The following is a 14,958-nucleotide window of genomic DNA, read 5'->3' on the forward strand; positions in this document are numbered from 1 at the left end:
CTGGCCCCAGGTCGGGCAGGGTGGGCAGCTCACGGTGGGCCTTGAAGTGTGACTGTGGTGTGTGAGAACTGAAGTCCTGCAGAGAGCCCAGGAAGGACACCCAGGTGTGCAGACGGACGGGCAGAACCTGCCGTGGCTGACAGCCTGGAGTTGGCTCACCCTGGAGGGGCTCACCTGGACGGGTGGCCCCGGTCTTGGTGTTTCGGAGAACAAGGCCTGAGAGGCTGTAGTGCTTGTCACTCGGACCTTCAGTGCCCAAGGCCCGTGCCTCGCCGGGCTGAGTCCTGGCTCTGCCATCCCCCTCCTCGCGCGGGGCCCGGCTCAGGCCTCCCCTCCACACTGCAGAGCCCCAGGGCCCCAGCTCCAGGTGCCCTTTCCCAGGGTGGCCCAGCTCCGTGAAACTCCTCTGTGGGCAGCTGCTGCCTCAGGCACACGAGCTCACTGCCTGTCCACTGGCCACTCAGCCACCGCCCTCCTCCCTGCCCAGCCGTTCCCACCCTGACTCTGGCTCCCGGGGGGCTGGTGGCTCTGCTCTGCACAGCCCAGGCTCACATGGCCCAGGAGGAAGCGAGAGCAGGACTTTGGGAGATGATGGGTGGCAGCTTGGACCAATGGAGCTGGGCCAGGGAGCTTACAAACCCCGCAGCCCCCATAGAACCCACCCCGATCCTTGGTCTGATCACCCCCAGGCAGGGTCTGGCTCTCCGGGACCCCTCATCCAGAGCACAGAGCTCAAGGCCCAGCAGGACAACATTTGAGGTGTCCACTAGCTTCCCTTCATTTGTGTGCAGTTCCGGGTCTTGTCTGCCCCTGCAGTCCCCATGGGAGAGGGCCCCGGTACTGTGCGGGAAGCCCTCCCCGGGGCCTCCATCCGGGCACTCACCCTCACCAAGCGCATAGCGGATGCGGGCATCCCAGGCGCACATGGCCTGGCGGCTGTCGAAGCCCAGCATGACAGCCTGGGACAGGCAGACGATGGCCAGCGTGTGGACCAGACCCTCATAGGGCAGGCCAGGCTCCAGGCCACAGATGTCCTCCAGGGTCAGGCTGCTGCGCTCCCGGAGGCCCTTGGCACGGTCAGACTTGTCCTTGTAGGCCAGCATGAGCAGGCAATCTGCAGAGGAGGCAAGAGGCCATGGAGCGTCCACCAAGATGCCACTGCCCACTGCCCCCATCCTCAGCACCCCCTGGGAGGACATGGCACAGCTGGAAAGAGACTGGGGCTTAAGATGTGACCAAGAAAGCCATTCATCTACCCTGCCCCCTCCTGAATGACCAGCAAGCCCCCTCATCACTGTGGCTGGGCCTGGACTCCACCCGGATGACCACTCGGCCCAGGCCTGTGAGCCCACCCTGGCCTAGGGTTGCAGGAGCTGTGGTCCCTGACTTAGGAAGCAGGCACAGTGCCTGCCCAGCTGCATGGGCCTCCTCCCTGCTCTGAGGCCTGGGCTGCACCCTCTGGCCTGACGCGCCGACGCCTGCTTCCCCTCCATTCTCTTGGCTCCCAGGCTGTGGCTTGAGCCCAGCCCTGGGGAGGAAGAGGAGTGTCACTGGACCATGGGTCCCACCCGAGCAGCGCGGCAGGCCTCCACCTGTCCCCTGGCTGCAGGGACAGGCCTGAGTCTCACCTCCTGGCCCCTCCAGGACACTCGGGTCTCCATCGACATGTCATTGCCAACACTGCCACTGCTCAGCGTGGCCCGTGCCCACCCAGGTCCCCCACAGCTCCAGGACCCCAGGGTGCCCAGTCTTGGAGGAGGGTGTCGGCCTAGGGACCTAATGCAAACACCAAACACGTTCGCACTGACACGACCCCAAATCCCACATGAAACTCAAGGAGTCAAGCCCCTCGCCCACCTGTAGGAGAGGGGGTCGGAGGTGCCCAGCCAGGACAGGGCGGTGCCGGCTCAGGCCCTGGAAGCAGACACTCCTCTTTAATAGGCCCAGCAAACCCATCTGAGACCCCAGGCCCCAGGTGATGGGATGCACACACCGCTGCGGCAGGATCCCCCACACAGCCCTGAGCTCCCCTACCTCCCTCCCGGCCCAGCTTCTCGAACCAGGACCAGAGACCCAGCCTGGAGCCAGGGACACCACCAGAGGCCCATGGTCAGCAAGCTTTGTCTGTGAGGGCCAGAGGGTGACAGTCTGTGCATTGCAGGCCACATGGTCTCTGTGTCAACTACTCAAAGCTGTCCTCCTAGTGACAGAAGAGTGCAGGCCAGTGGCCCCTGTGCCCACCTGGAGGGTCACTTTCAAACACAGGCTTGTGGGCAGCGGGACTTTTGCCGCCTACTGGAGAATCCTTCGCTGGCACCTCAGTGTGACAACATGGAGAAGGAGGGCCCCCAGGTGAAGAGAACCAGAACCCACAGAGGCCACCTGCCCCCGCGCGGGGCCAGCAGGATGCCTGCAGGCCAGATCTCAGGCAGGACCACGATGCCCGGGCAATGCAACAGTGAGTTCTCATGGGAATGTCCCCGTCCCATCACCAGAGCACCAAGACAGGCACAGGCAGCCTGGCAGCCCGTCACCACCACCCACAGGCAGCAGGGCTGAGTTCCCTGTGCTGCTTCCAATAAAGCGTGATTTACAAACAGGTGGTGCTGGCTTGAGAGGGCACCTGCCCACCCCCAGGGAACCCTGCCTGTGCCCCAGGCTGCGGAGCAGGTCTGCCCCCCCCCCCCGGGGAGGTTAAGCCTGCACAAGGACCCCACCCTCGCGGAGCCCCCTGCAGATCTCGGCCTGTCCTTGTTGGGCTCTGTCTAGCGGGCCAACCTGAGTCTGCCCCTCAACGCACTTCAGCTGAGGCTGGGTGCAGGGTGCTGGGGTCACCATGGAGGGCAGAGCCCAAGGATGAGGCCCAGGGCCCAGTCCTGGCCACCCACACCCACAGGGGCACACCCACAGTGGGCTGAATGTCTGTGCCCGCTCAGGCACTGATGTATCTGGAGGCGGGGCTTTGGGCAGAGCCTAGGACGTGAGGGCAGAGCCTCAGTGGGGGGGGCTTGTGAGGGAGGACCTGAGGACCCCTTCCCCGGGTGAGGGAGAGGCAGCAAGGAGGTGCCAGCTGGGAACCAGAGCAGCCCCTGCTGGGCAAGAGCCCATGGTAAGGAGGGATCCTGTCATTCTCTGGCCACCGGGGCTGTGCGGCTGTTACAGCATCGGCAGACAAAGGCGCACACACACGTGTGCTTACTCTCATGCCTTCGAGTACACACACTCCCATGCACACCTGGGCGTACACACAATTGCACACTCTTACACACTCACAAAAATGCTCACTTACGAAGCAGGATGGCACATGTCTGTAATCCTAGTGGCTTGGGAGGCTAAGGCAGAAGGATCCCGAGTTCAAAGCCAGCCTCAGCAACAGGGAGGCACTAAGCAACTCAGTGAGACCCTGTCTCTAAATTTAAAAAATATCAAATAGGGCTGGGGTGTGGCTCCATGGTGAGTGCCCCTGAGTTCAATCCCCGGGTGCAGGTGACCAGGTTTCAGCCCCACCTGCCTACCCCGTCCTCAGCCTCTGAGCCTCTGTTTTTCCCCTGAAAGCTGGAGAAAGCCCAGCTACAGGGTCCAGGCACTAGCTGGGAGCTGGGCCTGGCCACTGAGGCCTCTGAGAGTCTCCACACAGGGCGGCCAGCAGCAGCCCCACCGCCAGGCCCTCAGCACAGAAGCCTGAAGGACTCGGGGCTGAAAGGCAAGTGACTGACCCCGGGCCCCCCACCCACGACTTCTGCCCTGGGCCGGTGGGCAAGGTGGACACCCAGCTGGGCTGGGAGTGAAGAAAGACAGGAACACTGAGTGGGCCTGGCTGGGTCATTCCCCCACTCGGGCCCCAGGGCCCACCCGCGGTTCATAGCCCCTTGTTTCCTGGCTCCGTCCTGGCCTGGGCCTTCCTGCAGCCCTGAGCCGCGAAGCCCAGCTCCCACAGAGCTGTCCCAGGAGCAACACAGACAAGCCAGCACCCAGGACAATCGTCATCAAAGTGCTGTACAAGGAGGGGGCAGGTGACCTCAGGTGGGGCAGGGAACCACCTGTGAAGGCCCAGCCCTGCAGCTCCACAGGAAACAGTGCTGTCTTAGAGGGAATGGCCAGTGCATCCCAGAGGCAGGCAGCATGGCCTCTTCAGGGCCCAAGGGCTGGGCAGCACTGGAGACAGGGAGGCAGAGTGGGCTGCCGTGCAGGCAGCTGCTCAGGGTCCTGGCTCCAGAGAGCTCCAAGGGCCCTGGGCCCAGAGGCTGGGCTGGCTGGTCTTTGAGCCTCTGTGTGGCCTGGCGTGACGGCCGCCCCAGAGCTCCTGCCCCCAGGCGAGAGGCCTGCCCACACCCTGGAGCTGGCCACATCGCTCTCCCAGCCCCCTGGACAGGAGACCACAGGCCCTCTAGGATGAAAGGAGATGAGGGTGAAGGGTTAAGGGGCCTCTGTGGATCTGCGGGGGAGGGATGCCTGGGAGGCTGCTGGGGGCCAGGATGGGGGTCTCTCCTGGATGAGAGAGGCTGAGAAACCCACTGGACACGGGGCAGCAGCTGGACAGGCGTCTGGAGATGTAAAAATAACCGGGAGTCATGAGCTCACAGAAGCCTTGCAGCCAGGGCTGGGAGCCCAGGCAGGAAGGGAGAGGCAGGGCAGTGGCCTCCCCGTGGAGAGGAACTGCAGGGTCCAGTGGCCAGCAAGGAGGCCGCAGGAAGGCAGAGAGCCGCGGCTGCTGGACCCGCACCCTGGAGGTCAGAGTGACCTTGAGGCAGTGTCCCTGGAGGAGACTGAGGGACCCTGCTGAGCACACAGCAGCCTGGGGCAGCCCAAGAGGCCCGGCAGGGGCCGAGGGGCGCTGACCTGGTTGGCTTGCTGGGGCCTCCCAGGACACACAGGGCAGGCCAAGGGCACTCGGGAAAGCAGCACCCTACTGTGCTCACAGTGGTCACCCCCGACACCACAGCTGGCACCACAAGAGAGCCTGGAGGTCACCAGGAGTGGCTGGGGCTCAGCACGCAGGCCCACAGCCCCGGCTGCCCCCTCTCCGTCCACCCTCCCCAGACCCTGGGCGTCGGCTGGCCGAGCGCTGCTCTGAGCTGCTCAAGAAAGATGCTGGGCAGGGGCGCAGCTCTCCTGGCAGGCCCACGGGGGCCGCGCCAGATTCTGGGCCCAGGAGATCCTGTTCCTGGGATGGGGCTTGCAGGAAGCTGGGCCCTGGGTGTGGCCCTGTTTTGTGATGGTACCATGGGAAAGGAAGTCTGGCCGCCAGCTCACCCCTCCTTAGCCAGGGGCTGAGATGTCACCTCATCCCCACAGGGAAGGGGGCGGAGTACAAATGACCCAAAGCAAGAGTCACCAACTTCCGAAGTGACCCCAGGGCCCACAGGGCCTAACACCTGGAGGAAGTGGTCAGCAGAGTAGCCAGCTGCACAGGCCAGCAGTCCCAGGCAGGGATCAGGCAGCACAGGTGGCCCCAGGGCTCCGGGCACACATCCCGAAGCTACCTGTGCCTGTACCTGGGTTCAAGGTCTTGTATCACCAAGACCATGTAAACGGGGGTCCTCCTGCAGGCAGGGCTCCCCAAGCTCTCTGCCCAAGCCCCAACCCCTGCAGACTGCTGGTGGGTGGGCCAAGCTGGGGACCCAGCCCTCCAGGAGCAGAGAGCAGAGATCACAGGCAGCCAACAACCAGGGGCGACCCACTCCCTGGCTGCCCACTCCCTGGCTGCCCAGCCACTCCCACAGGCCCATGTCCTGGGCCAGATCCTTCAGGTTGAGAAACCTCCCGGTCTACAATGCCCCAAAGGCACCGCCAGCTCCGGGACTCAGGTCCCTCGTGGGGGCTTCCCAAGCAAGAGGGATCACCAGGAGCGGCTCACGGGCAGCCTCAGAGTGGTGCCCCTCCGGGTCCCAGTCTCAGTGAGGCCCAGCCAGGACTGAACCCCGATGCCCTCGCCTAGAGGCCCAGAGAGGGGAGTGGACGGCCCTGCGCCGGGAGGCAACCCCAGCCTTGAGGAGCACAGTCCCACGAAGACTCCCTAGGGTGCTGCGGCAAGGGTCCTGTGCTGCCCACCTGCTAGCCTGTCCTTCCTTCTCGGCAGCCATGGGGCTTGGCTCTTGCAGACCCGCCCACTAGGCCTCATTAGGAGAGGCCCCCCAGGCTGCAGTGGAGAGGCCTGAGCCCACCACGCACGCACCTCCTGCCTGACGCGGCTCGTGGCCCTCAGAGGGGGGTCAGCATTTTAAACCCAAGGACCTGGATGCCTCTGACAGAGGACGCCGGCCGTCCTCTCCCCAGCACCCAGGATCAGGGGTCTGGAACCTGGGGAGGGGCTGGGTGGGGTGGGGAGAGCCCTTCTCCAGTGAGGACTGTGGACTGGACAAGATGGGGGGGCCGCAGGCCACCAGTTGGGGGGCGGTTGGGGGAGGGGCAGCCGTAGAAACCAGAGCCAGGCTCCAGGACGACAGGACAGTGGCAGGGCAGACGTCCATCCACAGAGGCACCACCAGTGCCCACCCTGTCCCCAGCCTGGCTGCACAGTCCCCTGGGGACAACTGACCCGGCCCTGGTTCCCTTTCCTGTCCTGCGTGCCTCGGGCACTCTGCCTCCTGCTGCTGGGCACATGGAGAACCCAGAGGTGCCGACGCACTGTCCCTACTGGGAGACCTGACCCAGGCACCCTCCACCCCCGGTGCCCCGCAGGCCAGCCGGCCCTGCCCCCTGGGAAGCTCCTGTGCTCTGAAGAGGCACCGCTGCACCCCAGGGTGCTCTCCCACTGGGCACCTGGGACAGGGCTTTCTGGCCTCTCGGGGTACCCAGCACAGGCACTGGCCCACCCTGTCCAGAGAAGCACCGTCCCCACAGCAGGCCCCAGCTTCTGGCCACAGCTGGCCAAGGCCTTCATGCCTGCCCACTGTGGCCTTTGCCCCCACAGCCCTCCATACCCGGTCTGCATGCTGGGGTCTTTACTCCCCGGATCCCCACTCTCCTGTACCAGGGTCAGGGCAGGGCAAAGGCAGGACAGCGCAGGGTCAGGACAGCACAGGGACCAACAGAGCAGGGTTAAGGTCAGAGCAGGGTCAGGGCAGGGTCAGGGCAGGTCAGGGTCAGGGCAGTGCATGGTCAGGACAGGGCAGGGTCAGGACAGGGCAGGGTCAGGACAGGGCAGGGTCAGGGCAGAGCACGGTCAGGACAGGGCAGGGTCAGGACAGGGCAGGGTCAGGACAGGGCAGGGTCAGGGCAGAGCAGGGTCAGGACAGGGCAGGGTCAGGACAGGGCAGGGTCAGGACAGGGCACGGTCAGGACAGGGCAGGGTCAGGACAGGGCAGGGTCAGGCCAGGGCAGGGTCAGGCCAGGGCAGGGTCAGGACAGGGCAGGGTCAGGACAGGGCAGGGTCAGGACAGAGCAGGGTCAGGACAGGGCAGGGTCAGGACAGGGCAGGGTCAGGGCAGAGCAGGGTCAGGCCAGGGCAGGGTCAGGACAGAGCAGGGTCAGGCCAGGGCAGGGTCAGGACAGGGCAGGGTCAGGGCAGAGCACGGTCAGGACAGGGCAGGGTCAGGACAGGGCAGGGTCAGGACAGAGCAGGGTCAGGACAGGGCAGGGTCAGGACAGGGCAGGGTCAGGACAGAGCACGGTCAGGACAGGGCAGGGTCAGGACAGGGCAGGGTCAGGACAGAGCAGGGTCAGGCCAGGGCAGGGTCAGGACAGAGCACGGTCAGGACAGGGCAGGGTCAGGACAGAGCACGGTCAGGACAGGGCAGGGTCAGGACAGGGCAGGGTCAGGACAGAGCAGGGTCAGGACAGGGCAGGGTCAGGACAGGGCAGGGTCAGGACAGAGCACGGTCAGGACAGGGCAGGGTCAGGACAGGGCAGGGTCAGGACAGAGCAGGGTCAGGACAGGGCAGGGTCAGGACAGGGCAGGGTCAGGACAGGGCAGGGTCAGGACAGGGCAGGGCAGGGCAGGGTCATGGCAGGGCAGGGTCAGGACAGGGCAGGGTCAGGGCAGGGCAGGGTCAGGATTTGAAAGACTTAAGAAACAAGAAGCCCGTGGAGCTGGAGCCCCTTGGAAAGGGGGCTGAGGCCCAGGCAGGAAGTGACCGTCCACAAAGCCTGCCCCCTCTGCAAGCATCCCCTTCCAGGGAGGAGAGATGCCACGGTGTCCTGGAAGACCCTCTGGCCACACGTGTGGCGGACGCACGCCCCCGCCAGCCCCCCACAGACCCGCAGCCTGGGCGGCTCCAGGGCACCTGTCTCCCGGGACAGCTGCAGCCGCGCCCTCGAGTGCGAGCCGAGCGGGGCGCAGAGTGGCCGGCCACGGGGGCTCCGCCTGCTCCCCCCAGTAGGGGCGCGGGCTGCGAGCGGGACCATCCCTTCTCCCCAGCGACCCGTGCCCCCCAAACACGGTCAAGCCGCTTTCCTGGGACACAGCAGGGCTCTTCCCACCTGGCCTGGCCCCTGGGAAGGAAGGGGACGTGGGCCCGGGCTCTGCTCTGAGCGCTCCCACGGGTGCAGTCCCGCGCAGACCCGGGTGCAGGGACGGTGCCCTGCAGGGCGTCCTTGCCGCTGAGGGAGGCTACAGGGTTTTTTCCCCTGGCTGCTCCGGGGCTAGGGACGCGGCCTTCCGGGCCACCCGGGGCGCCCAGGCTGCAGGTCCTGGCCGCCCAGCGTCGCGCGCCACTCTCCGGTTACCGCCAGGCTGGGTTTCAGGGACCGCGACTCGGCTATTTCGGTCGGGCCAGCGGCGCCTGCGGGGATGAGGCCCGCCGCCCGCTCACCTGCCACCGGCGACGGCTTGCGCAGTACGAGCCACCTACTCTTCCACTGCGGGGACAAGGACAGCGTGAGCGGCCGCCCATGCGCGCCCCGCCCCGCGCCCCCGCCGCTTCCCGACCTTCTTGCCGTCCCGCAGCTTGACCTGGCCCTCCACCAGCGCCGCCTCGGTCATCTTCTGTCATGGTTCCGCCGCCCGCCGCGCCCTCTCCCCGCGCCTTGGGCGCTGGAGCCCAGGGTCACTTTCAAAATAGCTCGGGAGGGCCTGGGCTGGGCCAGGAGGGCGGGCCTCGGCGCCGCGGGCGGGGCAGCCAGGGACCTGGGGCGGCGGCGGCGCCGGCTCCTGCTGCCAGGTGGAAGGAGCCTGTGGCACGTAGCCTGGGCGGCTCCCCACCCCGCTGACCTCTGCCCATGGTTCCTGCCCACCGGCAGTGTGGCCACCTGCAGTCACTTGAGGCAGCCCCAGGCAAGACGGTGTGTGGGACTTCCCTTCCAAACACAGAGCGGGCATCGTACTCGGGAAGCAGGCTCCCAAGTCTGTCTGCAGCCACTCTGGTGTCACCACTGTGCCTCCCCTCCCCAGCCCAGGGCATCACCAGACACTCCTAAGGACAGAACGACCACTGGCCCCGCGGCCCAGGACACTCCCCTACCCTGGGCCTCCCCCGCGCCCAGAGAACCCTGCCCAGACAGGACCCTGTTCCATTCATGCTCTCTGCACAGCAAGCCCAGGGGCTAGGTGCGTGGTGGTTGGGGGTGCAGGGGCTCTCTGGTTACCTGTCCCCCCATCCACTCTAGTCCCAAGTGACTCAGGCTTCAGGCAGTGTGTACCTGGTGCAGGTGACTGCCAGGTGGTGGGTGGGACCAGGACCCACCCTGCCACTTCAGTGCCCCCAGCCTCTGTGTCTGGTCTCCCCTAGTCCCTGTCCAAGAACTGGACCCACCAAAGGCTGACCTGCACCCACCCCCAGCACAGAAGGACATAGAGAAGCCACACTGCTCCGTAAAGACCCTTCCCTCAGCGCCCCCGCTGGCCACCTGGCCTCTGTGCTCCCGGGTTTCCTGTCCCCCAGGCCAGCAGCTCTAGAGGGCTGGCCAGGTTCTGCTGGAGCCCATGTGCTTTGGGGACCTGGCGGGTCGGTGCCAGGGGACTCCGCATCTGTGAGCCAGCCCCAAGGCCAAGGACTCCAGGACACCAGGTGTCAGGGAACAGCCCGGGGGGGGGGAGGCTCCCAGAGAAGCAGAGAGGCCGGGTCCATATGCAGGCCGAGGCAGTGGTCTGGTAGGAAGGAGGTGAGGGTGACAGTGGCCTACCAAGGGCATGTGAGTCTTGGTGTCGCCCGTCCAGACACCGCAGTCTGGGAAACGGGCTCACGGCCAGGACTGACCCACTTCTGCCCACCCCAGAGCTGGGCTCAGCCCTGGGTGACCCTCCTTGTCACCCCTGGGGGTCTGAGAGAGCAGGTCTCAGGTGAGCGTAGGGCTGCTTCTGATGCCACCCAGGGGTCTTGTTGGGGCCTAATGCAGGGAGGGGGTCTCAGACCCAGGAAGCGCCCTGCACCCCCATCACCTGTGCACCCCAGGGAGCGCTTGCTGACCACAGAGTTCCTTTCATGCCCTCTGCACAGCAGGCCCAGGGGCTACCCAGGACAGCCCTAGGCCTGCAGGGCCAGCTGCCGGATGGGGGCTGTAGCCACGGACACATCCGCTGCCGGGCGCCTGGCACTTGCTCTTCCCTGCAGGGAGGGGCGGCGGCTGCTGCATTCCCAAGTGCTGGCCCTGGCCCAGGCCCCAGCCACGCCTGGCAGCTGCACCTGCTGTGCCCTGGCCCCGGAAATGCAGGCACCGTGGGGACAGAGCCCCCTCCCCCACTCCGTGTGGCCCAGAGGACAGCGCTGTGCCAGGGCTCTGCCAAGCAGGGAGGAGGAAGGGGCTGGCCCCTTTCCCTGGGGGCCGAGGTCTCCACGACCCTGACTTGGCTCCTGCCCAGCTGGCCCCGGCTGTCGGAGCGAGGCCTGGTGCCCGTGGTGGAGCCCTCCTGCCCCAGGAGCTGGCTGGCAGGTGTCGGGCCTCTGGAACCGCAGAGGGCAAGCCAGAGAGATGCCGCTTCAGGAAGGGGACAGCAAAAACGCAGGGTCACACCCTGAGACAGGATGACCGCCCAGCTCTGCACACTGCGCAGAGGCTAATGGCGGTGATCACCGTGCTTCCTGAGCCCACAGCCACGGCGCCACTGCCAGGCGCTACAGATGGGGACATTGCCACCAAGACCACGGCTACAGGGCGCTGCGGCCCTCCATTGGCTCTGCAGCCATGGAACTCCCCGGACCCTGGTCCTCCAGCCTCACCTGGCCACGGCTCCTTCCCCTGGGCTGACGTTGCCACCATGAGCCCAGGGACAGCGCATATTGAGAGTCTTCCAGAGTCACCATGGTTTCACACACACGAGGAGGATCGGGAGGACCAGGCTAGGCTGCTGTGCGGGCATCTCCAGCTGACCAGGGCAGGCACTGTGCCCCTGTCCACCCACTTGCTTGCCCTTCCTTGGGCAGGGCCATGTGAACGGCTTTGGCCAGTGGAGAGTGGGCAGAAATGATGACCACCACTTCCACACCTGGCCATGAGACACCCCGTGCCATTGTCCACTCTCCCCTGGTCACCTAGTGAGATGAAGAATGACCAGTGGCCCCCCACCAAAAAAACTAAACCCCATCTGTCAGTGCTCTGGCCTCAGCATGAGTGCAAGGGTGCCGCAGGCCTGAGTGGACTCCGGCCCACAGCCTGGCACCTGCTGGGACGGCAAGGACCCCTGAGCCCCTCCCTCCTGCACCTGCCAGACGGCTGCAGAAGGACACAGCAGGGAGCAGCCTGCAGCAGCTTGCTGCACCCACACTCACCAGCACCCCAGTGGCCTCCAGCCCCCGACAAACCCCTGCGCTTTTCTGCTGTGACAACCACTATGGCCGGGTGGACGGTCCTCTGAAGGCCTGCTTCCCAGCCTGGCCACTGCTGGGTGTGGTGGCCCTTTTTAATTTAGTATTTTACTGGTGCATATTGAGTACGAAGAGCAACGTGTGGGCGTCACTGTGGTCACTTTGCACACATGGAGCACAATCCAACCAGGTTCACTGCCCACCCCCTGCCTGGGCCTGGCTTCTGCTCCAGGAGCCCCCCTTTGCCCTCCAGCTCCACACGGCCCTGGGACCTTTAGGTGCAGGTCTCAGGGTCACTGGGACGCAGCCCCTGCCTCCCCTTTTGTGTCTCAGCCAGGAGGCGAGTGGCTCTCCCACACTGGCACCACCACAGGCTCAAGGCCAACAGACCCAATCAGCATCCACTGGAAACCAAGCCCCGAGCTATGTTCCTGAGCGTCAGAGCAACAGCCAGCCAGCCTGGCGGGGCCGCGCCCCCGTGGGGTCCATGTGTGGAGCCAGCCTCAGAACTCGGGCGGCAGTGTTTGGGGAGGTAGGAGGGGAGGTGAGGCCGTGAGCACAGGCCGCGTGACTTCATAAGGAGAGGAAGAAGAGACCCTGCGGCAGTCGCCCATCTCGCTGGGGGAGGCCCTGCCTCACCAGCTGCTGAGCTGCTGCCAGGACACTGAGCTAAATAAACCTCTCTTATTCAAAAATTTACCGGGTCTCGGGAATCAGTGATAGCGACAGAAAACAGCCTAAGACAACATAAACAACTTTATGGTAATACATGTGAAAAATGAGACAAATTCATAAAAATATGACTTCCTTTAACTAGCTCAAGAAGAAATGAAATCCCCAGCCGTCACTGTTTCCATAGTGCCAGGGTCCCAGAACTCCTACCAGCTCTGAATGAGTAGCTACCGACATCCTGTAAAGAGAATGCCAGGCAGGAAACTGCATGGTGCCTTCCAGTGTCCAGAGGACCCTCAGCCTCACACAGAATCGCCAAGGATTTGCTTAAGAAAGGGAAACTCTCAGTCTTATTACATGAGCCTGGTGACTGTAACTCCAAGAATGTAAGAGTGTAGGTCACTCTCACTCCTAAACGCAAATGCAAACCCCCAAACAAAACACAGGCAGATTTAAGAAGTGAGAAAAAATGATGCCTCCTGTGTCCTCCAGGGCCCCAGTGGGCTGGCGCATGGAGGGACTGTCAAAGAGGCTTTTCAACAAAGGCATGGTCAGGTGGGCCACAGGGACAGCTTAGTGACCTTGGGCAGTCATGAAGAGAAGCAGGCACCTCTGCCCGACCTGAAGACTGGCCGTACCAGGACGCTGGGGGAGGCCACTAGTCTGGAGAACAGCAGGGTCCTTCAGTGAGGGACACGGCCAGACGGGGCACTCGTCTGCTGGGGCTGCTGCAGTGACATGTGGGTGGAGGGTTTCCAGATCTAGAGGCTGGGCTCCGGGTGTCCAGGCTCATCGCATATGCAGCCCCGGGTCTGGGCCTGCACAGTGCCACCTCCTTCCTACACCCTCCAGGGACTCCTCCATAGTGTCTGTGTCCCAATCCCCTCTCCTTAGGAGGTCACCAGTGGGACTGGATGAGGACCACCCTGGTGACCTCATTTGTGTAAAGACTACCTCCAAACATAGGCCCAGTCAGTGGCCTTGGGACCAGATGATGGCACATGATCCCAGGGCCCAGTCCAGCCCCAACACCGAGGGCACAGGAAACATCTCCTCTGACCTCCTGCTGGCTCCCCAGGGCCCCCCGGACACAGAGGCTATAGCCCCCTGGCACTGGTGCTGGTCAGTCCCAAGGCCCAGTCGCAGGGAGGCATCAAGTGGATGCTGATTGGGTCCCTGGCATTGGGCCTGTGGTGGCATCAGTGTGGGAGAGCCACTCACCACTGGGAAGTCACCTGCCTCAGCCCACTCGGCTTGACTGGAGGACAGCAGTCACGGCAGGAGAGCACCCTGTGGGCAGGAGCACCCACTGTGCAGCTTCTGGGAGCACCATGCTCACCCTCATCACTATGGTTGCCGCCAGGACTGTGGCCAACCTGTGGTGGCGGGGTCACCCGCCGCCCATGTTCATCAGCCCAGGAGGCCCAGGCCCCAAGACTGGCCCCGCTGCTGCCCTCCCAGGGCCAGCGCTCTCCCTCGCTCAGACTCTGACTTCCAGGGCAGTGAACGTCCAGCCCACTGAGGCCTCAGCAGAGGGCTTGCTCCTGCCTCACTCCCTCTGTAGCTAGCTGTGGCCCTGTGAGCCCTCCGGGCAGGTAGCAGCCCAGTGAGGAGCCCCCTGAGGACCCCGCCTGGTGGCCTGAGAGAGGGGTACAGTCTGACCAGCACAGCAGGGAACGGCCCCCGGGCGGCAGCACAGAAGGGGCAGGTGTGCAGACCCCACAGGTGTGGGCCGGGCACCGTGGTGGCCGGGAGAGAGGCCCTGCCTGTCACAGGAGGCCGGCAAGGGCAAGGAAGGGTTAGGGAGGGAGGCCACCAGCGGGCACTGGGAGAAACTGCCCGTGGCAAACCTGGTCCAGGCAGTGCCCTGAGCACAGCCATCTGCTCCCCTTCCCAAGGCCACAGGTAGGGGGCAGGAAACTGGCCTTCCCCTGGCTTCTGGCTCCATTCCCAGGGGCCTGCTGGCCTCAGCCTGGCCTTGGCCCACGTGGACCCCACCCTGACTTGCTCCACGGAACCTCACTGTCCTGCCCCTCACGCACAGGGGGGTTTAACGCCAAGGACTTTGGGAACCCGGGTGGACCCAGCTCCCCACAGCCCCTGGGGCCCTCCCCTCGCCCAGCACCCTCTCTGGCTTCCGGCCCACCTCCTCCTTCCATTCAGATGAGCCTCGGCGTCCTGCCTGGCTGGAGTCAGGACTGGCTCCTGTGAACTCTGTCCTGGCAGCAAGCCCTGCCCACGGTCCCTTTCTCCCCTGCTCCCTCTGAGGGGTACAGCCAAGGGAAACCCAGCCAGGCTGCCATCTTGAAGCCGAAAGGCGTCCAGCAGCTGTGCCCTGTCTGCCTGGGGGTTTAGCATTCCCCCACTGCTTGGCTCAGGCCCCTGTCCACAGCCTGAGGCCTGGACTTGCTTCCCATGTGCTGCCCTGTGACCACCCAGGGTGCCTGGACCTGACCACATAGCTGTCGGCAGCTGGCCCTGCGGTGGGTGTGGCCTGGATGCTGCCCGGGCCATAATCCCCTGCCTGAGTTGCTGGGCCATGGGGCCAGGCCCTCCTGGGGGCTGCAGGCTCCAATCTCTACTGAGGACCATGCTGGCTGCTGGC

General features: G+C 64.9%; 1 protein-coding gene across 3 annotated transcripts in view; it reads right to left on the reverse strand.

The window, feature by feature from the left end:
* The window catches only part of Dok7 (docking protein 7), a 31,145-nt gene extending 22,115 nt beyond the window's left edge, over positions 1–9,030 (reverse strand). Inside the window, exons 1-3 of one of the 3 annotated variants that reach the window (XM_046423544.2) lie at positions 8,870–9,030; positions 8,754–8,799; positions 884–1,114 (exon numbers count right to left, since the gene is read on the reverse strand). In XM_046423544.2, coding sequence (XP_046279500.1) covers positions 884–1,114; positions 8,754–8,799; positions 8,870–8,923 — 331 coding nt within the window. In that variant the 5' untranslated portion in view covers positions 8,924–9,030. Of the gene's footprint in view, positions 1–883; positions 1,115–1,857; positions 1,889–8,753; positions 8,800–8,869 lie in introns of those variants that run through there. The other 2 variants (XM_046423545.2, XM_046423547.2) reach the window with 2 other exon arrangements.
* Positions 9,031–14,958: the final 5,928 nt, after the last annotated feature.

Source organism: Marmota monax, unplaced genomic scaffold (genome assembly GCF_021218885.2).
Source record: "Marmota monax isolate L192 unplaced genomic scaffold, Marmota_monax_Labrador192_F-V1.1 WCK01_AAM20220418_F8-fsc00009, whole genome shotgun sequence".
NCBI classification, from domain to species: Eukaryota; Metazoa; Chordata; class Mammalia; order Rodentia; family Sciuridae; genus Marmota; species Marmota monax.